At 52.0% G+C, this 27,984-nt stretch overlaps 1 protein-coding gene across 8 annotated transcripts in view; it reads left to right on the top strand.

Moving 5' to 3' along the window:
* The window catches only part of Hdac4 (histone deacetylase 4), a 250,766-nt gene that overhangs the window by 169,765 nt on the left and 53,017 nt on the right, over positions 1 to 27,984 (top strand). For all 8 annotated transcript variants that reach the window (XM_033764730.1, XM_010615696.3, XM_010615705.2 and 5 more), the window contains 4 exons: positions 1,746 to 1,896; positions 15,861 to 15,981; positions 20,695 to 20,816; positions 26,507 to 26,638. In XM_033764730.1, coding sequence (XP_033620621.1) covers positions 1,746 to 1,896; positions 15,861 to 15,981; positions 20,695 to 20,816; positions 26,507 to 26,638 — 526 coding nt within the window. The remainder of the gene's footprint in view (positions 1 to 1,745; positions 1,897 to 15,860; positions 15,982 to 20,694; positions 20,817 to 26,506; positions 26,639 to 27,984) is intronic.

Below are 27,984 nucleotides of genomic sequence, written 5' to 3'. Positions count from 1 at the left end.
TGCTAACTTGCACAGATCAGATGGCTGCTCCACACTCACTCTTCCCTGCCAGTCTCCTTTGCCTGAGCAGAAGCCACTCTCTGGAGCCAGTCCGTCTTGCCAAGACCCTCACCACCAGCACTTTGTCTCTTATGCCTCAGTTTCCTCCTTTGCAAAGCACCTCCAAACGTCCTTGTGAGGATTCAGCTCTTAAGTGTGAAGCACTCAGCAGAGCCCTCGGAATGTTACCTGTTACCTGCTTCCCCTTGGCCAGTTTTGGCTGGTGCCCTACTTTGTGACTGGCGGAAAGGAATTTTTAGTGGTGGTACTGGGATTGAACCAGGGCTTTTTGTACTGAGTTACAACCCCAACTTTTTTTTTCAGGTGGTCTTGCTAAGCTGCCAAGTTACCTGTGCTGGACTAGACCTTAGAGTCCTCCTGTGTTGGCCTCCCAGAGTGCTAGAATTATGAGTTCGCCAATGACATGCTTGGCTTGAAAGGAGGGGAGGATACTTGTGCATTAGATACCTCTGTGGAAAGTCCTGGGGCCATGATGGTTGCCTGTGGTCTGCCCACCACTCCCTGCCATACCCTTTGCTGTGTACAAGGGAGCAAGGCCAGCAGGCAGAGCTGCATGCGAGCACAGAGCATGCTGGGGAACGACAGCTCCCAGCTGAGCGGGCAGCCAGCTCCTGCCAGGAGGTGACAGAGGCCCTGCAAGCCACATCCTGGTGCTGGAGGCGGAGCTGAGCGGCGATATTCTCTGCTTCCTGCTAGAGCACCATGTGTAGACACGGGACTGGGTGACTGGTGAGCTTGGACATCTTCCCATTTAGTTTTGACCGCTTTGGGGAATTCCTCTTTTGTTTGCTTGCCTCTTTAGTGGGTTGCTTATCATATTCTTATAAATTGGTCAAACCATTTATGAGTTTCACTTATCTGTATATCATAAATACTGCAAAGAGTTTTTCTGTTACCCTTTTGTATCCTAATGTTATTTGTCCTGGTGGTGATTTAAGTTCTAGGGTCGTCAGGCATGTCCTGTTTGAGGCGTTAAGATGTAAAGTCTATACAACAGGATGCCCAGCTCCTGGGTGAGCCACCTGTAGGAGGCCCTTTGGTTCCTGGCAGTTGTCCAGGGTGAGCCCTCCCTGAGTCCTCCCTTCCTCACCCCGAGGGGCAGCTTCTGAAACAGCTCATACACTGGGGTAGACAGACTGTGTCAGCCCATGGCTCTGTGCCCTTCCCCATGCACCTCACCAGCACTGCCCTGTGGAGCATGCCTGTCTGTGATGCACTTCTGTCCGTGTGCTGTGCTGTAGTTACTGTCTGTGGCGGGGCAGCCTCTGGTGAGAATGCGCTCAGGGTCCCCATGGTCTCCTTGGATTGCTTGTATCCAGTGGGGCCATGGGGAGGCATGTGAGGGTCTTCCTCTGGGCACCCAGAGACTGCCTAGGATGGGATTGCAGGTCTTGGGGCAGGTATTCCACATCCTGAGAAAGTGCCTGGCAGTGTCCCAAGTAGCCACACCTATTCCCTCCCTGAAGGGTGGCTGCTGCTCCTCTGTGCTCTCATCTGGTGGCCTGGCAGGTTGGGGGGAGGGGGGCGTGTCACCTCAGCTGCTGTCTTTCCTGTTCTGGGGCCACATTAGACATGTGGACTGAGAGATCTCGCGGTGCCCACAGAGCACCAGGGCAGATGGGCGGGCGCTGGCCCTATTGTCACAGGTCCCTGGACTCTGACATCCATGTCCCCTCTGCCCGCAGCAGCAGCAGGAGATGCTGGCTCTCAAGCACCAGCAGGAGCTGCTGGAGCACCAGCGCAAGCTGGAGAGGCACCGCCAGGAGCAGGAGCTGGAGAAGCAGCACCGTGAGCAGAAGCTGCAGCAGCTCAAGAACAAGGAGAAGGGCAAGGAGAGTGAGTGTGGGGCGGGGCCAGGGTGGGCTGGGCAAGGGAGGCACGGGCAGCAGGCAGGGGCTTGGCCTAAGGGGGTGGGGGTCAGAGAGAGGCAGTGGCCAGGGCAAGGCCTCACCGTGCCACTCACCCCTGTTGCTCTGCTGGTTCCCCAGAAGGTGCTCCTCGACTCCCTGCCCTGGTAGGAGCCTGTGAGTGTACTTCCGTGGGACTGTTTTAGGTCACTCCTCCCAGCCCCTGAGGATTCCTTCAGTGCTGCTGAAGGCTTGGGACTGGTAGAGTCAAGCCGGCAGAGTCCCTGGCTTTGTCATCACCGGCTGCCGGATTCTATATCAACACCAAAGCGAGGGCCGGGACAGGGCTTCTGGTTTGAGTGAAGCATTGAAAGACTCCTTGGCAGGACCCCTCGTGGACTTACAGGGCATGAAGATGCACAACACGTCCCAGGTGCACAGTACATTTCACCAGTGAGGTCTGCCCCACACTTCTCAGACATGTTTTCCTGAGAGCTCTTGAAGGCTGATCCGCAGCTTAGGAGCAGACACAAGCAGGGGCCCATGGCTCACTTTCTCATTTGCTGCTTCAGCCCTGGCCCTGCCTTGCACTGTGGCTGTGTGTGTCCATGCAGAGGGCATGCTTGGTCTCCCTGCAGGGGAAACAAGCACTGGACATAGGCAGAAGACCTTCTGGGCGCTAGTCCCCCTTGAGAGTTGGAGGGGATGTGGCCACAGGAACAGGCTGCCATGCCATCCCCATGACAGCCCCTTGAGCTGGAGCTCCGGGGGGCAGGAGCAGAGTGACAAGGCTTGCTGAGCACCAATCCCTTGGGGCACTGTCCCTGGTTCTGCTCCAGTTCTCCTCCTGGGTTTCGCCAGAGAGCCCTGGGCTTGGGCGCATTCCTGTCCTGTGTACTGAGAGCCTATTGAAAGGACACACCCAGGACCTTCACACAAGTCAAGGACGTGTGGGTCACAGGCCCAGGATATCTGCTCAGTCCTGGTCGTTTGCCCTACTGTCCTTCTGAAAAGGTCAGGATGGAGTGTTGCCCTCAGGTGAGGGGCTCCAGCTAGGAACAGTAGGAACTGAGGTCTTCACACACCTCCTCTGTCTGAGGGAAGACTGGGCCCTCCCCAACCTGCAGAGCCCCTTGGAGGTCCTGTGAGCTATGCCCATGCAGGGACATACACACCTGCATGTCTTCAGGCACTGGCTGCTCACTGAGAGGATATCACATACCTCCCAGGGCACTGGGTACTCTCAGGGAAAATGTCTTCAACTTACCCTATACCTACAGCTCTCTGGAAACTTACCCTTCAGAATTCTTAGTATTGAATATATAAGCAATAACATTTATAAAATACATGTGAGGGCTGTGGGGATATAAAATCACCGGCATTTGCCTGACAGTTTAATGAAAAGATGCTCGGGTTCCCTGTGAGGGTCCTGCAGGCCACCCTGACCCAGTGCCTCCCCTATCCTGGGCCTTGGCGAGCACCTGCCTCAGTCCCGTCAGATCCTGCAGCAGTGTCCTTTACTGTACTCAGCCTCACGTCGTGGGTCACAGAGCCATGTCCCTTTGCAGCAGGCTCTTCCCTCTTGCCTCTGGCTCTCACCCATGTGACATGGGGCTGCTGTGCCATCACTCACTCATTCCCACTGGTATGAGTCTGTCATGACTGTCATAGTTTTTTTCCCTGCTCTGGGGGTGGTTACCCCGTGTGTTCCCAAAAGTGGCTCTTAGAAGGTTGCTGTGTGCCACCCATAGGACTGTGTCAGCCTGCCTTGCAGACTACTGATTCAGTCCAACCAGAGAACACCAGAAGGAGACAGATGTGAAGGGTTATTGAAAGACTTGCCTTCCTTGATGCAAGGCTAGCAAGGCAACACTGGAATCTGCAGTGGGCCCTCAGGTGGGCAGGTACCTGGGTGGGTGGGTCTTCCCATGAACAGGCCTTCAGATTGTCAGGCCTGCAGAATGAGCGAGCGAGCAGGAACTCTAAGCCTGCCGCCCACAGTGAATTTCTTTGCCGTAGCAGAGCCTGAGCCCTGGAGAGTCAGGCTCTCTCACAGTGACCTTACGTCAAGGTTCTCTCCACTAATCCCATCCAGAGGACCTTCCTTGTGTCATCTAATGAGCATTTGATTGAATGACAGGATAACTCAGTCAGCTGGCACGTTGAAGACCCTCCCATCAGGTGGAGCAAGTATTTTCTAAGCGGCTTGCACCTGTTTAAGTTTAAAACAGCAGCAGTTGCAGCCCAGGAAACAGAGAGGGAGGGCATATGTGGGGGCTCTTAGCCCAAGAACAGACTGCAGGGGGCAGGAGACACATGGCCCTGAGGGGGACCTTGCCACACAGTTGACACAGGGCAACAGGTCCTAGGGTCATCGCAGGAGCAGGGGGCTATTCCTCCAAGATGGAGCAGAGCCCACAGCAGAAGGAGCAAGGGTCAGACTCCCTTTCCCAGGACCCACCCTGGCCACTGTGCTGGGTGGCAGAGCAGACTGGAGCTCCGGAGGGGTGTCCCTGGGATCCAGGGCACAGGCGGGGATAGGGCAAGACCATCTGCTTCTCAGCATGTTGCGTGGGGCCGGAACTTGCCAACCTCATGAACTGAGTCTGTGGGTGGTGGGTGCCTCACTCATGCCTGGAGTGGAAGGTCTGGGAGGAGCAGGCTCCTGTCATTCATTATCAGCCAGGCTTTTCATTCCAGCATGTGAGCCAGGGTGAGGGAGTCGCCTGCCCTGCTCCATGTCCCTCCTCTGCTGATGCACAAGCAGCAGGTGACATGGGAGTTGTCTCTCTCAGGAGGCACTTGGTACTTGGGGTTTAGCTTGCGACAAATCTCGGAAATCCCTCATCTTCAAATAGTGAAAGTGACAGGCATGCAGACATATCACTTTAACAAGCTTTCATTGTTAATCTATAATAGTATGCAGCATATAAGATGTTGTATGCTTAATGCATTCTTATAAAGTTGGACATTTCAAGTTGTGTGCTTATTTGGTGTGTGATACCTGTGCACAGGAAGGTGTGTAATCTTTAGTGAATGGGGAACTACTAGGGAATTAGCCACAAATCCTCACCCCCATGTAACCTTCACCCAGCAAAGCACCCAGCACCAAGGCATCACCGGTCACCAGGGAGCGCTTTTCATAAGAGTCAATCCTCCTGACCTCTAGGACAGATTAATTTGCCTGCTCTGGAAATGTATGGAGCAATTAATATGAAGTTTTTGTGTCTTGCTTCTTTCATTCACCAGTAAGTGTGTGAAATTTGTACCATTCCATGCTTAGCGAGAGTTCCTGTTGCTGTTCCATAGCTGGTGGGTGTTTGGGTTGGTTCCTCAGTGGAGCATTGGCTGCTGTGTCCTTTCTGCTGAGAGCGGACACTGCTGAGGAGGAACTGCTGAACCTTGGGGCACGCATATCTCTAACATCTGTGCACCGTGCCCGCGAGTTTGCAGTGTTGTAACCAGCTCTGCCATGCCTGCGGGAGGGCCCCTGTGTCCGTCCTCGCCAGCACTTGCCATGTGGTCCTGGTGGAGGCAGTGCTGTGGCGGTACCTGCTGGCTCTGCAGCTTCATTTCCCTGTACCGGTGAGATACAGCATGTTTTCATGCCCTGTTGCCTAGTGGATATTCCCTTTCTCTGGTCGTTCAGGTCTCTTGCCCATTTTTCTTCTGAGCTGTCTCCCCTCGTCTCAGTTTGGAGCTGATTTTCTTATCTTCTGGAGTCCAGCCCTTTGTCGGCTCTGTGTTGTGAGCCTCTTCTCCACTGTGGGCTGTGCCTTTCACTGTCTTAATGGTGGAAGCAGAAAACATGTTCTTGCTTTAGTGTGGCCTGATTTCTCAGTGTTCTCTCTCCTCTGTTCTTGTGCTGTGTTCAAGACACTTGGGCTGGTGGAGCATGCCTGTAATCCAGCACTCCAGGAGGCTGAGGTCGGAGAATCAGAAGTTCTAATCCCATCTGGAGAGCTAAGTGAGACTCTGTCTCAAAATTAAAAAGTAAAAGAGGGCTGAGGATGTAGCTCAGTGTAAATGCCCTAGATTCAGTGCCCAGTATCAAAAAGGAAAAAAAAAAGGAAGCTACAAAATCAAGAAGATGTTCTCTCGTCATTGAGGGAGCAATATGCTTCCCACCCACGGGGACTTCCATGCTGCTGGGAATCCCTGTGTGTGCGGTGGACACTGGGGCTGCTGCAGCGTTTCCCTGTGGAGATGGGCAGCTGGGCTTTCACCCGCATCTCTCCACATGAAGCAGTCATTATCACGTGCCTGTGTCCACAGTTGTGTCAGCTGGGTGACGCTGGCCCGGTGCTGGCCTTGCACATTGGTACCACATGATTTAATTACCACAGCTTGGGTGCAGGGCTTTGCCCAGCAGTGCAGGTCTTTCGTATTTCAGCACTTTAGTTTTTCATTGAACTTTTACAGTCAGTTGTTGCCATGCACAGATTTTTGGGGATTTCTGTGCTATTGCGCTGATTCTGTGGATGAAATTGGAAAGACTCAAAATTTTTATACCATTGATTATTTCTAGTCTTAAGTTTGTTTATATTTTTTAAAAATTTTTCTTAACAAGGCATTACATTTTATGTGTAGGAGCTTGCATATATTTTAGTAGATATATGTGAAGCCATCTGATAGTTTTTAGCACTATTGTGAATAACTTGATTTTTGTAATTTTGGAAAGCAATTTATGTTTGATTCTTGATTTTGTGCCCAGCAACCTTGCTACGCTCAGATATTTGAATTATTGGTAGATTGATTTAAACTTTGAGCAGAGTCCTATCACCCTTAAGTAATGACAGGTTTCTCTCTTCCTCCCTTCACAGTCGGAATGCTGCATGCCTCTCCCCATGTGGTGTACAGAGGTGGCGGGACTTGAGGGCATTGCCACTCAGAGGTGGTGGGAGCCCCCACTGTTCATTTCGCCTTTGCTCTTGGGCACTGTGGCTCCTAGGGGGCTTTCTGTATGCTTTTTGTGTGCTTGTGTATTTGTTTCTGACAGGGCCTCTATATCTATTATGACTGATTCCCTTGCATTCCTAGTTTGCTAAAGTTTCAGTACAGAAGGGTATTGATTTTTATTGGATATTTCAGTATCTTCTAGAGGTGATCATATGATTTCTCTGCTGTATTTGGTTAATGTGGTGAATTACATAGATTTACTTGAACAGAAATTCTGACTTGCATTTTTTAAATGACCCCTTTTGACTTAGTCATACTACATTATCTTTTTTATGTTCTTCAAGCTCTGGGTTGTGGATATTTTATATATTTGTAACTGTGTTCATAAAGAGCTTGCCTAGCAGTGTGCTTTCTTGTAATGTCTTTGTCAGGTTCTGGAACTGTGACCATGCTGGCCTCAGGAGCATCAGCCCTCTTGCTTGTTGTTACTGTTTACATCTAAAATGTACCCCCAAGTCTTAAGTACACAGAGGCAGGTCCTGGTCCAGAGAGTCTGGCCATAGATCCTGTGACCTAGAGCGGTGTATTCTTGGCCCTTGCTCCTCCTGTCTCCAGCTTCCCAGCTGCCATGGATGGAGCAGCATCCTGTGCTATGCTGTGCCCTGTGCCATGCTGTTCCTGCCATGGAGCCGCCAGCTTGGGGCTGAACCCTCTGGAACTGGGAGTCAGAATAAACCTCCTGTAAGTTGTAGGAGTTGGGCATTTGTCCTAGGGACTAGAAAGTGACGAATATAATACTTGTGCTCTCTCTGTTTTTGTTGTTTTGTTTCAGTTGCTTTTCTGGGTCAGTTTCTCAAGAGGCTTATCAGTTTTAATATCTTTTCAAAGAGCCAGCTTAGGGCTTGATGGGTGCTATCTGTGGAGTATTTGTTTTTCTAGTTCATTAATTTCTGCTAAGCTTATTATTTTTCTATCTTCCATTTTCTTTGAGTTTAATTTGTAGCTCTTTTTCTAGTTTTATGAGAAAAATACCTAAATTACTGATTTCAGCTTTCTTTTCTGACATGTGTATTTATACATTTTCTTGTAAGGTAGATAAAATATTAACTGTATTCTGTAGTTTTGATATGTGGCCTAACTGTCTTTGTCTTTTAATTGGTCTGGTCCATTTATACTTAATAGTTATTGGTGTGCTTGTGCATTAATGTTCTATATGGACCCTGGTTATCCCAGCTATTCTTGTACTTTTGTTTTCTTTTCCTTTTAATCTCCTTTTTTTCTCACAGAAATTTGCTTTTTTCAAATATCTATTACAACTTCAACAAACTGCTTATTCAGCTGTTTTCTCCACACAAAAGTCAAATTCTTCCTGACTTCCTTATCAACATATACTGTTTCATGGGTGTGCTACATAAACTTACTGACAAAAAGAAAATAAACTTGGTTTCTTCCCTTAAGATGAAGAATGCTTGAATTTTAGGCATTTAATGAAAATTTGTCCAGGGCATGTAAAGGTACAGATTCCTTAGCTGGTACACCAAGTTTCCACAGAGCTGACTGATGTATGGAGATGCCTAGCAGCCATTAGTCTCCTTTTCTGCCAGCCTGGGAGTCCATCCCTGTTTGCCACTCCTTTTCCCTTGGCATCGCACCACCCATCTCTAGCTATCAAGTCTGATTGAAATCAGTGCTTCTCTCTGCTCCGGACAGTGTAGGGATCTTCAGCCACTTTAGCTCTTAACTCACCTTCTCTCTGTGTTACTGTTTATGTTTAAAATGTACAAGACAGTACTGCTGTTATTTTCTTCGTTAGGAGTTACTCATTTAGCCTTTCCCCTTTCTTCTTTCCTCGTGTTTGAACTTTCATCTGTGATGATTTGCTTTCATAAAGGCCTGATGGTGATGATCTCACTGATGTGATTTTACATAGTTATTTTGTGTATAATTCTTCTCAGCACTATGAGGATTCCGTTCCCTTCTCTTCTGACTGTGTTGCTAATCTCCAGAAATTAGCAGTTAGGGTTAGTGTTCCTTCTTCAGAGATTTTTTCTCTCTGGCTACTTTTAGGGTTTTTTTTTTTGATCCTTGTTTTGCTTTGAAGTTGTACTTTGGGGTTTCATTTGTTTTCATTTATTCTACTTGGGCTTTATAGTTTTTAAATCTGTATTTTTTAAATACTCTCAATGTTGCTTTTCCCCCCATCTCTGCATGTAGTCTACATGTGTTTCAGGTATACTGTGTTGACCTTTTCTCTGTGTCTCCAAGTTGCTGTCTTCTGTGTGTTTCCCTTTTGTTCCCCCTGACTTTGGTGTGGCTGTCTTCTAATCCGTCGTGCGCTTGTCTGATTTGCACCTCACGTGCAGAAGAAACTGCTGAACTCATCCTCTGGCTGTTTCGTTTATTTACTGTCCAGTTCCCATATCACTTCTGAGTCTTGTCTTAGAGTGACCCCATGGCCAGGTTTTCCCTCCATGTTGTTTCTTTTCATTTTTTTGTCAGCCTGTCTCCCCATTGTGCCGGAATATTTAGCTTGCATCTTAGACTGCATGTAGAGCTGTGGGGTGTGGGATGTGGGGTGTTGTGTGCTCCTCTAACATGGGTTCACTCTGCTTCTTCTAGTCAGCCAAAGGCACTGAAACATCTTGAGCGTGGCAACCCAGTCAGAGGCTGATCTGTTTCCAAGCTGAGTTTCAGGCCTGTGAGGACTGAGGTGTGGACCTTTCCTCCTCCCCTCCTCCTCTTGCATTCCAGCGCCCCCTGCCCTGGCTCTGTCCGCTGCCCTTTCTCCATGGGGCAGGCACCTCTTGAGAAGAGTCCCTAGGGTGGCCCAGCTCTCCTAGCCCCTCTGCCTTCAGCTGGGCCATGTTCAAAAGTTCTGTGCTTCCCTACCCGGGTCAGAACTTTGGCCCAGCTCTCGTGACTGGCCCTTGCCGGTGGACTTCTGTTACCTAGTCTGGATGGCCCGAAGCAGCAAGACTTACCGTTCTACCACTGAGGAAGAAATGCTTGGAGATCTTTGATGCTCTCACATGTGCTTTTCTTCACACTGCTTATTTTCTTCATTATGTCTAGACTGAAAGGCCGTATTCTGGTGTGGGGATTTGCCTTTATGTAATTTTTAGATTACAAAATTAACTTTTGCATTTCATTAATCCTCATTAGATTTGGCGTATTTCCAAATGGGACTTGGGAAAAATCCTCTTCTAAAAGGAATCAAGTAACTATCAACTAAATGCAGTTCTTAAGTTGAATCTTAATATAAATTTGTTATACAAAACTAATTTTAAATTAAAATTGGGATATAGTCTAATTATATTATTATGCCCACATTATTTTGTATATTTTAAAAACATTTACTATTTCAAACCATTTCTATTTTTTCTAAGATTGTGAAGCCTATGTACTCTTGTCAGTTTCTTTCTTATTTCACTAATTGTATGATATTAAGTATTTTACACATGAAATCAACACTTTTATCATAAATTATTACAACACTTTGCTCCTGAAATGATAAATGTACTTTAAATGTTTTCACTTTGACAGAATTTCAAGATAGAAAGCATATGGAGACAGTTTTTACTTCACCTTACACTTAGTTTTTGTGCCAGCACGAAAGGAAGGAAACACCAAACCCAGATGACACCTGTCACTCTTAGATACAGTGACTCGCTCTGCCAGCAGTGGCCCTACAAGACCAGGTCCAAGACAGTGGCAGTGTGAGGCCTGGAGCAGTCTGGTCGCTGCTGTGGCAGGGCCTGATCACGGGCTGTGTGGACGGTGGGGCTCGGTGAGGGCTGGTGTGGTGCGCGTCTCCCTTGAGCCTGTGGTGGGGCCCCTGTAAAACTCTGCAGGTGACTGTCACGTGCAGGGCCACCATGTGGAACCCACACCCTGGTGACTAATTTCCCCACCGTCTCCCCTGGACAGCTTTAGCTGATCCCTCCTCCGTGTGTGCTGCCCAGACGGCACTGCTTCAGTGCCATTGTATGCCCAGAACCCGTGTCGCACTCTGCCCTGGCTTCCCTCGTGCCTCGGCGTGTACCTCTCTACTTGTTTGGTTCTCAATCCAAGGATTGAAGCTCACATTTTAGCTATCAGCCAGCTTATCTGTGCCACAGCTACTCAACAAATAACAGTCTTCTGATTGTTATAAAGCAACTCAGTCTAAATTACTTTCTTGTGGTATCCCAGAATCTGGCAATAAAAGTAGCAGCGAAGGCTCACAGAATATGAAAAGACTGGACTTTAGAAAGCATTCTGCATCCGTTTACCAGTCAGAAACAATTTCTGTGCTACACGTTAAGCCCCGTCCACCCTGTCTGGGTGCTGGAGTGTTCTCTGCTGCTCTCCAGCCTCCGCACAGGCGGCCCCAGCAGTTCTGCTCTGTGGATTTGGGTGGCCAGGTTTTATTATGAATAGACTGTACAGTTGGGTACTGGACAGACTTATGTAGGCTGTGCAATCCTGTGAGAGGCCAGGCTGGCAGGCCTGGTGGTGGATGCCCTGGGGCCCTTAGGCCAGCGGACCAGGCACCTCCCCTTGATAGGGCCTTGTCGATGCCGGTTTGAGACATAGCTGAGGGCAGAGCAAATGACTCAGGGCACCTCCTTGTTTAAGGATTTGCAAATGAACTGCAAAGCATCTGCTATTTAGTTTTTTTGAGGTTTTGTTTTAAATGAGCTTCTTACTAAATATTTCATTAAAAGTTTTGTTAAATTTATAAACATTTGGAGTCTAGATAACTGTACTTTTGTTTATTGATATCAAACAGCACTAGAAATTTGGTAGAACAGTGAATTCTTAGAGCTTGTGACTGTCTTCCCTCCCTGTAGCAGGGGCGCACTCATCAAATTTTATTTATTTTAATTACTGACACTTCAGAACCGAGGGCCCGCTTTTGGAGCCCTCATCTGGACCAAGGAAAGGCTGCCTCGGCCCCAATAGTTGGCAGGGCACTGCTGTTCCCCGCAGGCCAAGCTCAGCCCTGTTGGGATGGTGGCCGTCGGATGGCCCTGCATGCTGTTTAAACCTGGCACTGCCCTGGGCTGCAGCTCAGAGGGAGCGCTTACCTGGCATGCTCAAAGCCCTGGGTTCAATCCCAAGCACCACAAAAATAGATGTGCCAGACAGGCAGCAGGCAAGCTGAAGGCTGGTTTCAACGGTCTAACACCTGATGTGGAAGGCCATTCTTTGACCCACCTGTGAAACCGCAGGCAGGTGAGGCCAGAGGGTATCAGTCTCAGGGAAGCCAAGCCGGACCTCTGCTGCTGGACCCGTGGAGCATGTCTGGGACCTGTCACTCAGCTGCTTTGGGGGACCCACTGTTGACAGCAGCTCCCTGCCTGGTCACCTCCACCCTGGTTTCTGCTCCTCCTCTCTCCTGGACAGCTTGTTGCTTGCCCTGGGCCTCCTTACTTCATGCCTACAGCTGAGCGGCTGCATCTCATTCACCTCTTTGTCCCTGTTGGCTGAATGTAAAAATCTGTCCAGTAGATGAGTAAGAAACAAGATGAAATAAGTTTTTTTTTAAATAAAAAAAAAAAAAGGAACATTTGAGAAATGTGCTGTCTACTACACTTGATCTTAGCCAAAGGCTGAGAAGTGATTGAAATGTGCTGTCTACATATTGAAGGAGTTTTAATTCTGGAACTTTCCTGTAAGTGGAGATATCGGGACAGATGAGCATGTGCCAGCAAAGGAGAACTAGAGTGGGGATTGCAGTCTTTCTTCATTCTCACTTGGTGGAACTGAAAGAACAGAAAAAGACTTCTAACTGTATTAAAAGGTCAGGAACCTGGGGCTGGCTGTGCTGGTGTTCTCCTCAGTGTGCATTACCTGTTTGTGACTGGGCCGTAATTCGCATGTCTTGCTGCAGGCGGCTTGGGCCACCATTGCTGCAAGCTGGCAGGATCTTGCTCAGCTGAAGTATGCCCCTGGTGGTGTCTGCCCAGCAGTGCAAAGATGCAGCTGCCCTGCAACACACCTGGTCTGCAGTGTGAGGATGCGATTCCCCTGGGTGACCCAGCCTGTGCTATGGGTAATGAGGCCCCCTGGAGGGCCCTGGGACCTTCAGGGCAGGGTTGATGCTCCCCACGGGCACAGGTTGCACAGCTGGGCCTGTGCCCCACCTGCTTCTGTGGCCACCCTATCTGGGGGAGAGCAGACATGGACTGGTTTGCCCAGAGGCTTAGAAGGGCTGAAGGGCCTCCCCTCTGGCTAAAGGGCTGCCATTACTGTGGATGTTACCATTGTTGCTTTTGTCACCATTCCCATTGTGCAGCCTGACCCTCTCCCAGCTCTCAGAAGTGCTGGGTGGTTGCATTAGAAAAGCCAACCACTTTGTCAGTGTAAAGGTGGGGAGCTCCTTGTTTCGTTTTTCATTTCTTTGAGCAGAAGGTGAGCTCGAGTTCATTGCATGCACCTACTGGGCCGGCTTGCATTGCTGCCTTTCCTGTTACTCTTCCATGGCTTTTGCTCACCATCTCCTGTCGCCTGGTGCTTCCTTTGTTACTGGCTCTCAAGGTGCTGCTTCGTATGTTTACAGGGTTGACCCGCTGCAAGGGATGTGCCTTTGTTCAGAATTAGCCTGTGCCTCTCAGGAGCCCCGGAAGTGTCTGGAATGATTCCACAGAGCACAAGACCTGCAGTGTGTCCCCCACCACCACCCAGGAGTCCACTTGAAGGTGGCGAGATGTCAGGCTGTGCTGCTATGAGTAGTGTCCTTGTTGACTGGCACCTGGGAAGCAGAGCCCCAGTGTTGCATGTTGACCTGCTCGGGGTTTCATCCTGGTCCCTCCCATGCACTCTACGTCTACAGGGCTCTGACAGAAACACAGGCTGGGCCCTAGCTGCTCTTCTGAAGCATGGTGACTTATGTGCTCAGATCCCGGGTGGCTGCAGACCACTCCCTGCCTGTGCTCTCTCAGCTGAGCTCTTTTCTGGGGTTCCAGGTTGAGCTGGGCCAGGTCCTACTTTGGCCCACTGGACCCTTTTTCCATGGGACCTCTGCTGGCTGACCTTTGTACTTCCACTATCACATAACTGGAGTAGGACTGTGCTGTGCAGAACTCAGAAGTGTATGTAACTAGAAAATTCCATTTGTGAATAACGCTGGATTCCTTGAATGTGTGATAAAAGCTAGCCAGGAAAGTAGTTTCTCTAATGATATTAATAATAGATTAGCAATTTGTCAGAATATCCACAGACTCTCTTAGCACCAAGATCTATTTAGGTGTATTAGAGTGAAACTTGGAGAAGATAGTAGCATGAGTGAATGAATGAAAATCCCACACCAGAACGAGAAGGGTAGACTGAAAGTGAGTTTTTAATCAGACTTCTGTGGGGGCAGGCTTTACTGGGAAGGAACCCAGGGCCCTGCCCATGCCAGGCACACGGCGTGCCACTGAGCCACACCCAAGCCCTGAAAGTGACTGTTTATCATACCCTTAAAAAGAAGACGAACTTCAAAGAAATGGTGAAAGTCACAAAGGAAAAGCTGGAATAGGCTTCATGAAAACAGGCATACAAGCATCAGGACACCCAGATTTTAAAAGGAAATCAGAGATACCTAGGATATCAAGGGCCATGGCTCCCTCCCATGACCTCAGCCTGAGCTCACTTCAGCCTTACCTGACTACCTCTGCACCCTCCACCAGCAGTGGGGACGCAAATCTGTGTCTCTCCATGCAGTGCTCAATGTGCCAGAGCTGGACATACTAGGCACTCAGCAAATGTATTATTATGAAAAATGTCACGCAACTCAAATGGATGAGCCAGGGATTTCGCTCAGTGGTGCATCGCCTGCCTTACAAGCGCAAGGTCCTGAGTTTGATCCCTGGTACAAAAAAAAAGAAGTAGGTCAGATGAATGAAACCTGTGCACACAGTGCTGCCACCTGGCCACTGCCACTTAGCATGGAAGCACCGCCATGCATTTGGCCAGGACATAAAGTACATCACGGGACAGAAATGGTTATCGAGGACACTCCCCCCATGCGGCCAGGCCTCTCCATGTGGAGAGTGGGGACCCAATGTTAGGGAGCAGGGCATCTGCCCCTGTGCTCCATGGAGGGGAGACGAGTCTGCCAGTGGACAGTTACTTTGGAAAGCAATTTAGCGAGATGTCCAGGGCTGTTGTAAGTTTGTGAGACAGAGCCATTCTGCTGAGTAGCTCTGAATGGACAATGCCATCTGCTCCTAAGTGTCCATTGCGACATGGCTTGTGATGGCAGCCAGGACCCCCCAGGCAGGGCACGTTTTTGTGCGACCGCGTGTTCCCTCACCACGTGAGGTGCTGCAGGCTTTAAGGGCACTGTTGAGTACTGTGCAGCGCCAGGGGAGACACTGAGGCACTCTGCAGTAGCAGGTGGGCGCAGACAGGCCATGTGGCCTGGTGCAGCTCTGGAGCTCATTCTAGTATACTGCCCAGTCTTTCACCCTGGGTAAGTTTGGGTCTTTTGTTCTGTTTTTCAAATTGCTGGTTTTCTTTAATGGAGCTTCCAACAGCAGTCACCGCCACGAGAATACCCCAGAGCATGTGGCTGCTTTCCGTCTTTCTGCACAGTGGGATCCTCTCTCTTGTGCATGTGGTGTCAGGCCAGAGAGAATGGGCTGCCCTTTGGCCCTGAGAAAGCAACACTGTTGTATCGACCACATGGCGGGAGCCGGTGACCAGCCTCTTCATGGCTTGGCTTCGTCCCTCTGTGTTGCTGTGGAGGGACACTGTGTCTGTGCACAGCCTTCTCTTCCACAGTCTTCTTCTCAGGCAGCAATGGGAATGGGACCCCTGTGCTTCCTGTAAGGGTGTCAGGCTGCCTTTGGGCCTGGGTTTGTGTTAGCTGACAGCAAGTCCTTCCTGGGATTCAGTCTGCATCTCAAATAGGCAGCGATTGTGCAGCCTCTGCTGGGAAGAAGGCCTCTCAGTCAGGCTGCTCTCCGCCCCAACAATGACCTTCACAGCCTGCTGCTGCCATGCTAGTCCTACAGCTGGCACATAGAGTGTCCTCCAGTTCCCCTCTGCCTCCCTGGATCTCACCCCTCTGCTTTCGCTCTCCAGGTGCCGTGGCCAGCACAGAAGTGAAAATGAAGCTACAGGAGTTCGTCCTCAACAAGAAGAAGGCCCTGGCCCACCGGAACCTGAACCAGTGCATTTCCAGTGACCCCCGCTTCTGGTACGGGTAAGTGGCCAGGGCCACTGGGGCCTGCTCGGGTCCAACACAACACATGCCCATGGCAGGTCTGCGTGGGCCCACTGCTTACCTGGCAAGGCAGGGTGGGCAGGGACAGATGGAAACCCCAAAGCACTGTAGCTACCGTGGACCTGGTGGGGAGGACTGGTGCTGACACATGTGATGGCATCATCCACATGGGGAGGCTGACAGATCACCCAGTGCACCTCCTGGGTGGTCCCTGATCATTGTTCTTAGCTTTGGTGCCATCTTTCAGCTTCGCAAGGAGCCACTCACACAAGAAGCCTGAGCAGTCCGTCTACATCTACTGAATTCCTACCAAGTGTTTTAGCTATTGCCAGGCTATAGTCAGTAAGCACCTTGAGTTTTTACTGTTTTTATACTAAGGCCCTTCCAGAGCCTTCACAGGGAGCAGACACTACTGGAGAGCCGTGTTTGTGAAAGCTGAAGAAAACCACGGGTCCACATGTCTCTGAAGGCCTTGTCTGCAGGGCAGGGGACAGCAAGGTGGCATCCTCCAGTTACCGCAGAGCAGATTGTTGCAGTTTTCCACAGCACTCGAGGGTCATGTGGTAACTGGAAAGACAACCATAGAGCCATTTTCATAAATCAAAGTATAATCAGCAATTTCTTTGGGAAAGTTTTAGCTGTTCTAAGAGCCTCAAAATGTACAATTCCTGGTACTAAAATGCCAAGCACATCCCATTGAAGCCATCTGTCTGTTTCCATGGATGCCCTCTGCCAGCATTGGATACCCTGAGATGCATTCCCATAACCAGGCCGTGCATCGAGCTTCAAAGCTGCATGTCCTGCCAGGCCACAGAACAGCCTTGCTGTTTGTGTAACCACCAGTGACACAAAACCTTGTGGGGACAACAGCTCCCAAGAGTCACCAGCGGTCAGCACCTTTGGCCCCTCACACCTGTGATGTGATCCACAGCCTATGACTGGAGACTCTCAGCCGCGGGCTTTGCTGTGGGAAGGCTCCATGGTCATCCTGGTGGGTGGTGTCAGTCAGAGGTGGCAGAGGAGAGCAGTTGAGATGCTTATTTGGTGATGTGGCCACAGAGCTCAGACTAGAAAAGGTAGGGTGGGCCCAGGATGGGGAGATATCGACACCTGGGGACTGGAGGCTGTGGGATGACCAGAAGGAGAAGCACTGCTAGATCTGCCTGGGGACCAGTGAGGGGCAGAAGTGTTGGGAACTCAGCAGCAGCATCAGGGGCAGCAGGAAGAGCCCTTTCAGAGGAGGAACTGTGAGCAGATGGCTGGCTCAGCATGTCTGCACAGCCAGAATAAGACGTATGGCTTGAGGAGGCACTGAAGTCACAGTCCCTGGAGGACAGCCTCGCTGGTATGAGAAGATGAGGTCAGAAGGGCTGGTAGAGCAGAGGCCCTGGGGACGGGCTGTGTGTGAGGGCAGGATGTAGCCAAGTGGTAGGGAGAACGCCTCCTGGCACAGGCCCGTCAGGGGGCTTGGGCATCTGCTAGGCTCCCAGAGGTGGGAGGGGCTTTAGGCAGGAGGGCTGGGCTCAGGCTGCCTGGGAGAAGGAAGAAGCAGGGACTATGTTCAAGAAACCCCACTGAGCAGGCGCCCCGGGAGTTGGCCCTGTTTCTCCACTTTCCTGGCCAGGGAGGCTTGCCATCTCCTTCAGGGGGGTTTGGGAGGTAAAAGAACATGACGTTAAGTATGTTAGCCAGGAGACAAACTTGTTTTCACTAGGTTGCCTATTTTGTCATGGTTGGCACATGTACCTGCTGCCCACAGTGAGCAGTGTTCAGGAGGCAGGTTTCTAAAGGAGAGTTGAGCTGTGGTCCCCACGCCACGCCACCACAGTCAGGTCAGAGCTACTTAGATCTAAGCATGAGTATCAAACCAGTAAACCGTCCAAGAGACATGGGACACTGGCAACCTCAGCGGAGAGGTAAGCGGAGGTTTCTTGGGACGCCAAGAGCATTGACATATTAGACTTCATCAAAATTGAAAGCTGTACTCTTTGAAAGTTGCCTTGAAAAAAATAAAAATGCATGTGACAGAGTGGAAGGAGACAGTCACAGATCCTACATCTGACAAACCGCTGTGGAGCACCTACAACTCGGTAATAAAAAGATGAGCCGCCCGCCACCAAAAACACAGGCAAAGATAGCGATAGGTACTTCTTAAAGAAGTACTTCATAAAGGTATGTGGCCAGCCAGGGAGCCTGTGGAGAGGCAGGTGTGTAGCCCCGCACTGCATCAGGACGCCCTGGAGGAGCACTAAGGGCTGGCTCAGCTTCCAACAGGCGGTCGCCACACTCACAGGGGTTTTCAGGGAGGAGTTGGGTCACTTGTAAAGGTAAATTCCACCTCTGAGGCCCGGCAGTGCACCTGCTACACTCACATCAGTGCACCAGCAGGGAAAAGGACCCATCCCCGCGCTTGCTCCCAGAAGGAGGCCAGGCACAGAGACTCCCCTCGCAGCCCCAGCTGGAATGAGAGTGACAGAGTCAGGCTGGAAAGGTCTCCAGGGCACGGGATGGGCAGGTATCCATGTTTCCAGCCTTCGGTCGCCTCATGGCTAGTCCATGTGCCCCTGAGTGCAAGGGATGGCAGGTCCACAGGGAGGTGTGCTGGACATGGGCGGGTCTCAGGCAGCAGTATGGAAAAGGATACCGATAGTAAGTTTTATATTGATTCCAGATGGAAATCATATTTTTACCTATTGGGTTATACAGAATACTGAATTGATTTCGATTTTACCCATTTCTTTTGATTCATTTTAATGTGGCCACTAGAAAATTCTAAATTACATGTGTAGCTCGCAGTGTATTTTTGTCAGACTGTGCTATTATACTCCATAAAGAGTTTTATTTTAGATCACTGGTATAAATCTGGTATATTGGCAAAGGCCAATTGTTGATAGAATTCAAATGCTTAAATTTGTTGTTTTGTTCTATAATCAAGGTAGTGTTTAGAAAGAAAACAAAAGTGTTTTCTGTGTCCATTAAAACAAGGATTGCTTTCTTTACTTGCTTATCACCACACTGGGGATGGAACCCAGGGCCTCAGGCACATGAGGCCAATGTACCCCTGTGAGCTGCGCCCTAGATAAAACTAGCGCTGCCACAGCTTTCTGCCCTGGCTCCTTTGTCCCCACCCCAGGCTGGAGAGTGGCGCCAACTCCTGGTCAGGGTGGCCTGCAGGTCCTCCTGCACGCATGAAGTGTGGCTGGTATCTGCAAGCCTGTGTGTCCCATGCTGTGTGTGTGTGCGTGTGTGTGTGTGTGTGTGAAAGAGATGTGTGGAGTGTGAGTTTTATGAGCTTGTATGTGAGGGGAGCCTGAGTGGGAAGAGCATGGGTGTGGTATTCAGGTGTGTGGTATGTGTGATCAGGTGTGGGGTGGAGGTGGGTTTGCTGCTGCTTATCCTGGACGCTCCTATGGGGAGGGTCATGTGCCGGTGCTGGTCCCTGCCACCACTGTGCCCAGTGAGGAAGCTGCTTCTGGCAGGTGGGGCTGCAGGTCTGGCATGGGGTAGGCTGGGTGCCAGGCAGGCTGTGTGGTGCTGCCGAACATTTGGGTGCATCTTCAGGCTGCACGGTGGGCTTTTACTGCTGACAGCTCCTCCATGTATCAGTCCAGCCGGAGTGGGTCAGATCTCTTAATTTGAGGATGCTCATACAGAGGCATCCATTCTGTGCTCCGCCTGGAGTGGAAGTGAGGGCAAAGGGCCCAGGGTATCTCAGGACACGAGGGTGCACCTATGTGTCTGTGTCCCCAGCCCCAGCTGTGGCCCAGAATCTGGAGGGCTCTTGGGAGAAGAGCAGAGTTGTCCTGTGGGTGGTGGGAGCGGCAGAGCCTCAGGGGCTCAGTATCTCCTGAGGATGCAGCCCCAGCCAGGGACATTCGGCTGCCGCGTCGCTCCAGTTCTTTACACCGCGCACACTCAGATTTCAGTGTGCACCTGTGCGTGTTTAAGAGCTGCTGCTCTTGATTCAGATGATCCAGGTGTGTGGATGTGGAGTGCTGCATATTCGGATAAATAAACTAGCAAATTCCAAATAAGAAAGTTGGCAAATTTGTTTCCAGTCATTAAGTGGATTACACAGTTTAAAGACCCACAGAACATACTCAGCCAGCAAGTGTCTGCGAAGCATTGCTGATGGCTCTCTTGGGGGGGCCTCTGTGTCCACACTGATCCCCAAGGCTGGGCTCCTCACTCTTCCTCCCTGCTAGCCACAGCAGGGACTTTGAGTCGCGTCGGTGGCTCTGAAGGAACCCTTCACAGAGCCACTCAGGGTGGAAGGCTGCTGCGGAGCTGTCCCTCCTCCAGGTGGAGACGGCTGGGGTGATTCGTCCTGGCGAGGGCACCAGTGGTGGGTGTTTCTGCTGAACAGAAGTCTCCAAGGGCTTCCGCTCTTGGAAAGGCAGAGTCCCAGGCCTTCCTCACCCTATGTCAGCTGGATTTCTTACCCCTTGAATGCACCTTGCACTGCATGCCTCTGAGCCCACTCGTGCACGCTGAGGATAGACCCCTGTGTGACCAGTGGTGACCCTCGTGGGGAGCAGAGCGGCTGGGGGCCTGTTGGTGCCTTGCCCGAGTGTCAGAATCTGGTTTTATTTTCAGCTTGCCCTGGGGATTGGCAGCGGGCTGGTGTTCCAGGCACTGCCCACAAACTCTGGTGACACCAGGGCACACTGATGCCCATCTTCTCTTCTGCAGGAAGACACAGCACAGCTCCCTGGACCAGAGCTCTCCCCCACAGAGCGGGGTGTCAGCCTCCTACAACCACCCGGTCCTGGGGATGTACGATGCCAAAGATGACTTTCCTCTGAGGAAAACAGGTCAGTGCAGAGCTCTGCTGCCCCAGGACACCCAACACTGGCACCTTCCCCAGCTTAGGCAGCGGTGTGTCGCTTAGCAAGGGCCCCTCTGCAGGTTAGCAGTGGGGCTTCTATCACAGCAGTGTCATTTTGAAAAGATATCCCGGAGCTCTCCCATAGCATGTATACCAGAAGAAATGGTACACGCGTGTGTGTTTGTCTAAACCCAGCTCCTCTGTGGAGACCCTACTTCTGTTCCCTTCTGGGACATGCAGTGCCTGGCCATGCCCTGAGCGGCCCTGGCGATCACCAGAGTCAAGCACTTCCCGTTCCTGACTGTTCGGCAAGCAAGCAAGCACCCAGCCCTCTGTGCTGGCCCTGAGCAGTGCCCGAGGAGGCAGCAGTCAGGATGCCCAGAGCAGGACAAGCACTGGGAGAGAGCTCAGGGGCCTCAGCATGGCAGCTCTTGTGAGCAAAACAGAAGAGCTGAGGTGCCATGGGATGCCTGCCTTCTCCATTGGGTGACAGGCCAGGTGCTCTGGGTCCACTCCAGGTGAGGATCAGGGTGGCAAGAAGGGTAGGGCCCTCACCGTGGTGTAGCAAGTGCAGCCTGGGAACCAGGGCAGGTGGGACATTCCGGGCGTCCTCATGGGCTACACCTCTTGTCGGCAACTGAGGCAGTCATCTCACAGCAGCTTCTTACTGGAGTGTGAACCATGCAGGGAGACTGCAGGACCATTGGGCACAGCACCAACTTGACCTCATGTGAAGGGATGTGCAGGTGTGGCCATGCTGGGCCGGTGATGCCTGTGGAGCGGGGTCTCCAGAGATGAACGAGGCATAGTAGTACACACTTGTAATCCCAGAACTTGGGAGGCTGAGGCAGGAGGATCACTGAGAGTTCAAGGCCAGCCTGAGTTACATAGTGAATTTGAGGTCAGTCTGACCTACACAGCGAGACCCTGTCTCAAATAAAGTCATGGGAGCAGAGGGTGTGCCAGGTGAGAGCTTGCTGTCACGCAGAGCAGTTAGCTCTCGCCAAGGGACAGGCCTGCTTGGTCACCCACCATTTCTGCCCACAGCAGTCCCCAGAGCTCCCCACAGCCCACAGTGGAACAGCAGGGCAGGGACTGGTGGCTCTCGTTCCTTGTCCTCCCTCACACACCCCAGGTGGCTCCACTGGGGTGGTACCTTCGTGTTCTGAGAGAAGAAGCTGCCAGCAAGGGTACTCTGTAGAGGCACCCTGGAGCACTGTCAGGACAGGTGGCAGCGTCCCCCAATGCCACCACACCGCCTGGGACTGTGGTGCAAGGTCCCTGCCCTTCTGTTCTGAGCTGGTCATGGGGACAGGGAGTGCAGTCCAGTGCCAGCTATGTCTGTAACCTTGGGCTGCAGCATCCCAGAGCCTGGCCCCAGAAAGCCCTCTCTCCTGTGCAGAGGGCCTCGATTAGGGTTACATTACCGCTTTTCAAAGGCATTGCTGCCCGTTAGCAGCATTAACCACAGAAGGGTTTCAGGGGTTCTTACCACCTCAAGCAGTGTGCAGAGGGGCCCTGATCACCCTGGATTAGCTTCTCTCACGTGCTGGGCCTTGCTGGTGCTGACATCCAGCCCTCCATCTCTCAAGACTCCAGTAAATGAGATTCTGCCCCAGAGAACCGTGACAGAATTCAGATGGTCATCCATATGGATTGGCACGTCCTGCACCTGAAGAATTACGTGACTGCCTACATACATCGGCTGGGCACACAGTTTGCCCACACCTTGATCTGTAAAGAGCAGGGATGTGTATTACGTGTGCTGAATGCAAAGTGTCGTTCTGATGCTGACTTCTTTAGCATGCTGTGCATTTTTTACATGTGCCTCGGTAGGTGCCCTGAGTGACATTCACACCTGTGCACTCTCAAGGGAGCATCTTATTTCCCTCAGGAAAACAACACAAAACTTGTCTGAGCATCTTGTTACATGCTGGGTACCTCCATGGCTGTGGCCCACATGGTCAGCCCAGCCACACGGCCTGGGTTCATCCCCCTCTGCATGTACACCTGCCCACCCTGCCCCTGCAGAAGCACCTGTGAAGCAGCTTTTGACTGCCTTGATGTAGGAGAACCCTAAGATCGGAGCTCCCAAGTAGCTGCTGCTCTCACTGGGACAGGAGCGTGTCCACCTCACCTGCACTGCCCAGGTGGTGGCCCAATTGGTCCTGGCCGTGGTGGTGGTGGTAACACCCTGAGCCTCATGTGTTTTCTGACTCCCCCTGGAGTACAAGCAGCTGCCACAGAGAGAGCACGGCACATAGTAGGCCATTTCCTTGCCTCGTTGTCATTGTGATGTTCTTTATGTGTTGCTCCCAATCTCTGTCAGGGTTGTGTGTCAGTCTTCAGTTTGTGTTGTTAGAACCATCCTTGTATTTTCTTCACACACATAGCGGATAAACTAAATCATAGAACACTCCACTATGTATAGGATAGAAAGACCACATACTGCACCCAGTCCTACCTTACTGTGACAAACATGTTCTCAGCTGACGCACAGATGCATCTTGGTTCCTTTCTTACAGACCATTTCCTGAAGTAGATCATGCTTTTGCCTTTCCTTGTTTTGTTTCTGCTAGTAAACCAGGCCCATCTTTGGGCAGCCCCAGGAGACTTCTCCTCAGATTCAGGGGACCTGGCTCCTGGCTCCTGTCCTGCCTGGACAGCCTACCCTCCAGCCCTGCCTGCACTCACCAGGGCTCTGCCTCTCAGCCTCTCCTCCATCTCTGCCAGTCCACAGCACTTGTTCTTCTCCTCCTCTCTCCCCTTCCAGTAGCTCTCCAAGAAAACTGCAGGAGTGTGGGACTTCGCAGTTTCTGTGTGCTGCTTGCCTCTGTTCTGGCACACACTTGAGTCTGCCATTGGCCAGCATGGAAGTCCTCACCCTGCAGGGTCTCAGTTCACACTGTCATTAACGAGGCTGGAGAAGAATCCTGAGCCATGCTCAATGCTGACCCTTAGCCCCAGAGCTCTGGGCATTGCAGGCCTCCCACGAGGCTCTCTGGGTCCTCGTCTCCTGGGCCATGTGAGTCCTTTGGCACTGACTTCTCCATCCAAGAGAGGAGTACATCTTAAATTGTTCTGCATGTGATTTCCCTTCTCAGTTTTCTCCTGGTGCTCTTATCAATTTTATGTTACATCTGTCCCACTTTTCATCTTTTCATTCTTCCTCTCTCCCCTTTTCTTCATCCCTCCTTTCAGGGCTTCCTTTCTTCCTGCCAAAGCAGTCTTCTCTCCCACAGCTCTGTCCACCAGCCACTGACCCTGGCAATGCCTGAGCATTTTTCATTTTTCCATCCTTGCTGGCTGCTGTCCATGGCCTCGACCCACAAAGCAAGGGCACTTAGAGAGAACCATTGCTTGCTCCTGCTGCTGGGCATGCGTGTGTCCCTTCTCAATGTCCCACCATGAAGAGCATTCCAATGCAGGCACTGGTGTCACCCTGTGAGTGACTCTCAGAACTGAGGTGGGGGGGGTGTCCAGGACTGCTGGTTCGGGACAGGCCTGCATCTCTTGGGATTGCTTCCTGCAGACCTACCCTGGCCAGCACTGAGGCTATGATCAGAATGCTCCTTCTGCCTTCACTTGTGATTTACCTCAGAGGGTCACCTGTGAGGAGCAACATCCCTGTCCGCTGCCTGCCCCCACAGTCAGTGCCCTTCTGACGACACTGCTGACCTGCAGCCTGCCAGGAGTCTCAGCACAGCTTCAGGGCCCTCCACTGAGCCCATATAGCCCTGTGTGCCCACCTCACTGTGGCCAGGTGGCTGCTCTGCCCTAAACTTCTGCCTCCTGGCTGGATTGGGAGTTTTGGGAGATAGGCACATGAGAGTAGTGAAGACTGCGGGTCACCATGGCTCAGTTGGGCTCAGCTCGGAGATTGGAGACATGGGAACAGGAGGTGACTGAAGAACAGGCTCTTCCAGAACAGAGCCCATGAACATTGGTCCCTCCCTGCAGCACAGCACCTCCCAGCAAGGCCTCCCCATGCCATGTGCTGTGTGCCCGGATGCACTTTGCTTTTGCCAGGGCCAGCATAGGCTTCCCTTCTCCCCCAGGGCTTCACTGCCCCCCTGCCACCTGCCTGCTGTACAGCCCCTCCCAACCCTGAGTTAGGTCCTGTGTCTAGTGGATTCCACAGGGTCCTTGAGAGCCACACAGGACACTCTTGGCCCCTGGCAATGTCATGTGGTAACCCAAGCCTGCTGGTGGGCTGCAACCATCCTGCAGGCAGAGTGTGGTAGGGAGGAGGCGGGTAGGGAGGTGGCCAGTCCTGTAGAGTCAGAAGTCACCAGGCATATGGGAAGCTTGGCAGTGGCTATGGGAAGACAGGAGAGGGACACAGTCCCACTCATCCAAATACCTGGTCAGAGGTAGGGCCTTGAAATGACCTCCAGACTGACCCTCAGACCTGCAGGACCTGGGGAGGCTGGGTGCCAGTCTACAGCAGCACAGCCAGTTTTATTGCTGTTACACACTGTCCCCTGATGGTGTGTGCAGAAAGGGCAGCACCTGTGAGGAGACCTCCCACACAGGGCCACAGACCACTATGCTCCATGTCTCAGGCTACTTCTCCCACGGTCCCCAGCTTTTGTCCCCAGGCCTGCTGGGAGCTAAAGAAGCTCTACTGTACTTCAGTTGAGCTGTCAGTGGCGGAAAAAGAGGCGTTTCCTAGCCTAGTGGCCAGGCAGGTTTTTTGTTTTGTTTTCATTTTTATATTAAAAATGTGGCATAAACATGGGAACAGAATGTGTAAGCCTGTGCTTAGCTCAGAACACAGACTGAAAGAAGGCCCTCTAGCCGAGGAGAAGGCAGTTTTGTCACTAAATCCTTTCTCTGCTGTCACACAAGTCTCGGAGGTGAATTGGCACTTGCTTGTACACAGACACTGTGAGGAGCAGGCCCTGCCCTAGGCGAGTGCCTCCCAGAGCAGGCTGGGGATCTCAAGGAGCCTGACACCCCGAGAACACAGCTTGCTTTCTCTGGACATTGAATTTTGGAAACCTGCTTCACCCAGCTCCTAAGGCACCTGGAAAACCCCAGAGGCTGCATACCTCCTTTCTGGTGCAGGAGGTTCGGCTGCTCACATGGCCCAGAGCGGGAGGCGCTCCCAAGGGTGGAGTCCTCCTGTCCCACTTTTTAGAGCCTGACCCTTAGTACTAATTCTAGAGGATGGTCCATCCGGATGTGGGGAACGTGTTTGCTGAGAGACCTGAGAGCAGTGGAGGTGCTAAGTGGGAAGAGGAGGTGGTGGATCACCATGTGGGGAACTTGGAAGGAGGCTAGGGAGACCCCCAGAGGCTTGTGGCAGCAGTCCTGACAGCTGACTGTTTCCCAACCTCCCATCCGCCCAGTGGCCCACACTGCTGCTGTGTTCCTCAGATGTCAGAGCGTCACTGCTGTGAAGACAGCAGCAACTTGTTCAGGGGAACACTGTAAGAGACGTTGCTGTTGAGTGGCCATCACACTGTCCTGTTTCCTGCCCTGTCCAGGAAGTGGCCGTGGCCTTGTTCCCATCTGTAGTTAGGTGAAGCATGGTGATGGCATCACTCTGCCACAACCTCAGAAATACAGCTCCCTCTGGGCAAACAGGCAGAGCCGCCTCTGCTCCTGGTGGAAGTGGTCCTCACTATGTGTCCTCACCTGCCAGGATGTAACCATGTTTCCTTTTGTCAGCTTCTGAACCCAACCTGAAGTTACGGTCCCGGCTTAAGCAGAAAGTGGCAGAGAGACGGAGCAGCCCCCTGTTGCGCAGGAAGGATGGGCCCGTGGTTACTGCCCTCAAAAAGCGGCCCCTGGATGTCACAGGTATGTTGGGCCTCCAAAACCCTACCTTGCACTTGGTCAGCCCACGGCATTGTTGTTGAGTGGTGCTCTACTCATCAGGTCAGCTGGCGAGCATCGGGGACTCAGGGTACCCGGCAAGAGCCTGGGCAGGGTGTGATCTGGCCTGGTGTCCTGGGAGCCCCTCACAGGGGAGCCTGCTCTGCCCTGTGAAGGTGAATGGCGGGCTCCTGCCCCTTCTGCTGCCCACTGAACCATGCAGGGCCACAAACAGAATCCAGCCCTCCGCTGGTCCGCTGGTAGAGCTTTAGTGAACTTGCTGCTGCTAGCCCCACCTAGTGATGGCCACGCGGCAGGACACCAGTGCAGACCCCTTTGGGAGCACTGCCCTTCACCTTCACAGGCCCTCTTAAGAGCACCCCAGGGTGCATAGTACTCTGCCCTGCTTCTCCTGAGGGCACTGTCCCCCAAAGGCATCCCCACCTTCCAGGTGTGCCCCCAGCACCCCATAACAGTCTACCTTTGCTGTTCCTGCAGCCTCAACAGCTAGACAGAATGGGCCCTGAGTGCTCACTGTCTCGAAGGCCGGCTCCACATGGCAGGTCCATGAGTGTCACAGCTTGTACCACAATCCTTGAATGTGCGGCAGCCCCAGAGGGATCCCAGGGCTCCCATACACCAGCCTCAGGAAGAGAGGCAAGCTGGCCTGTGCCCCATTCCACAGTGAGCCCCTCCTCCCTGGCCTGCCTCTGGGCCATGCCCTGGGGACATGAGCCTCTCTTGTCATTGTCCTCCTATTTCATGTCCCTTCTTCCAGACATTCTAGTACACAGACTCCTCTGTCTAGAGAAACTAAAAGTATGGTGCGAAACCCCACGAGGGTCGTTCCCTGGGAGAGTCCAGTTGGAATGAGGAAACCTGTGAGCTGAAGGCATTTAGGGTGGTGCAGCCCTGTCCCTCTGCAGCACGCCTTGCTATGCCAGCCCCACTGCGTGGTGAGCCCTGGTTCTCCTATCCAGACATGGATGCGGCGGCATCTCCCCACGCTGCCCCGCAGTGTTCACCTGGAGTCTGCTGTCATCCAGGCCCTGCTTCATGTGGGCAGGGAGCTCAGTAGAAGCTGCCCTGAGCCAACAGAGCTTCAGCAAAGGTGCCATTGAGCTGAGGTCCGATGGATGGGTGAGGTTGGGACAGTCGGAGGGCTATGTAGTCCCTGGTGCACGGCTGTGACAGTGGGGGCAGTGCTTCAGGCAGTACTGCATCCCAGACAGCAGGTCAGGAAGGGTGGTCCCCAGCAGCTTGATGCAACTCTTCTGGAGTGCCAGAAAGTGGTGAAGTTCTGAGCCAAGCAGTGCCACATCGACTGAGAG

The sequence above is a fragment of the Fukomys damarensis genome, unplaced genomic scaffold (assembly GCF_012274545.1).
Source record: "Fukomys damarensis isolate Sample0158 unplaced genomic scaffold, DMR_v1.0_HiC HiC_scaffold_16, whole genome shotgun sequence".
Lineage (NCBI taxonomy): Eukaryota > Metazoa > Chordata > Mammalia > Rodentia > Bathyergidae > Fukomys > Fukomys damarensis.
The sequence above is the reverse complement of the archived record's forward strand: the minus strand, read 5'-3'. Positions and strand labels throughout refer to the sequence as shown.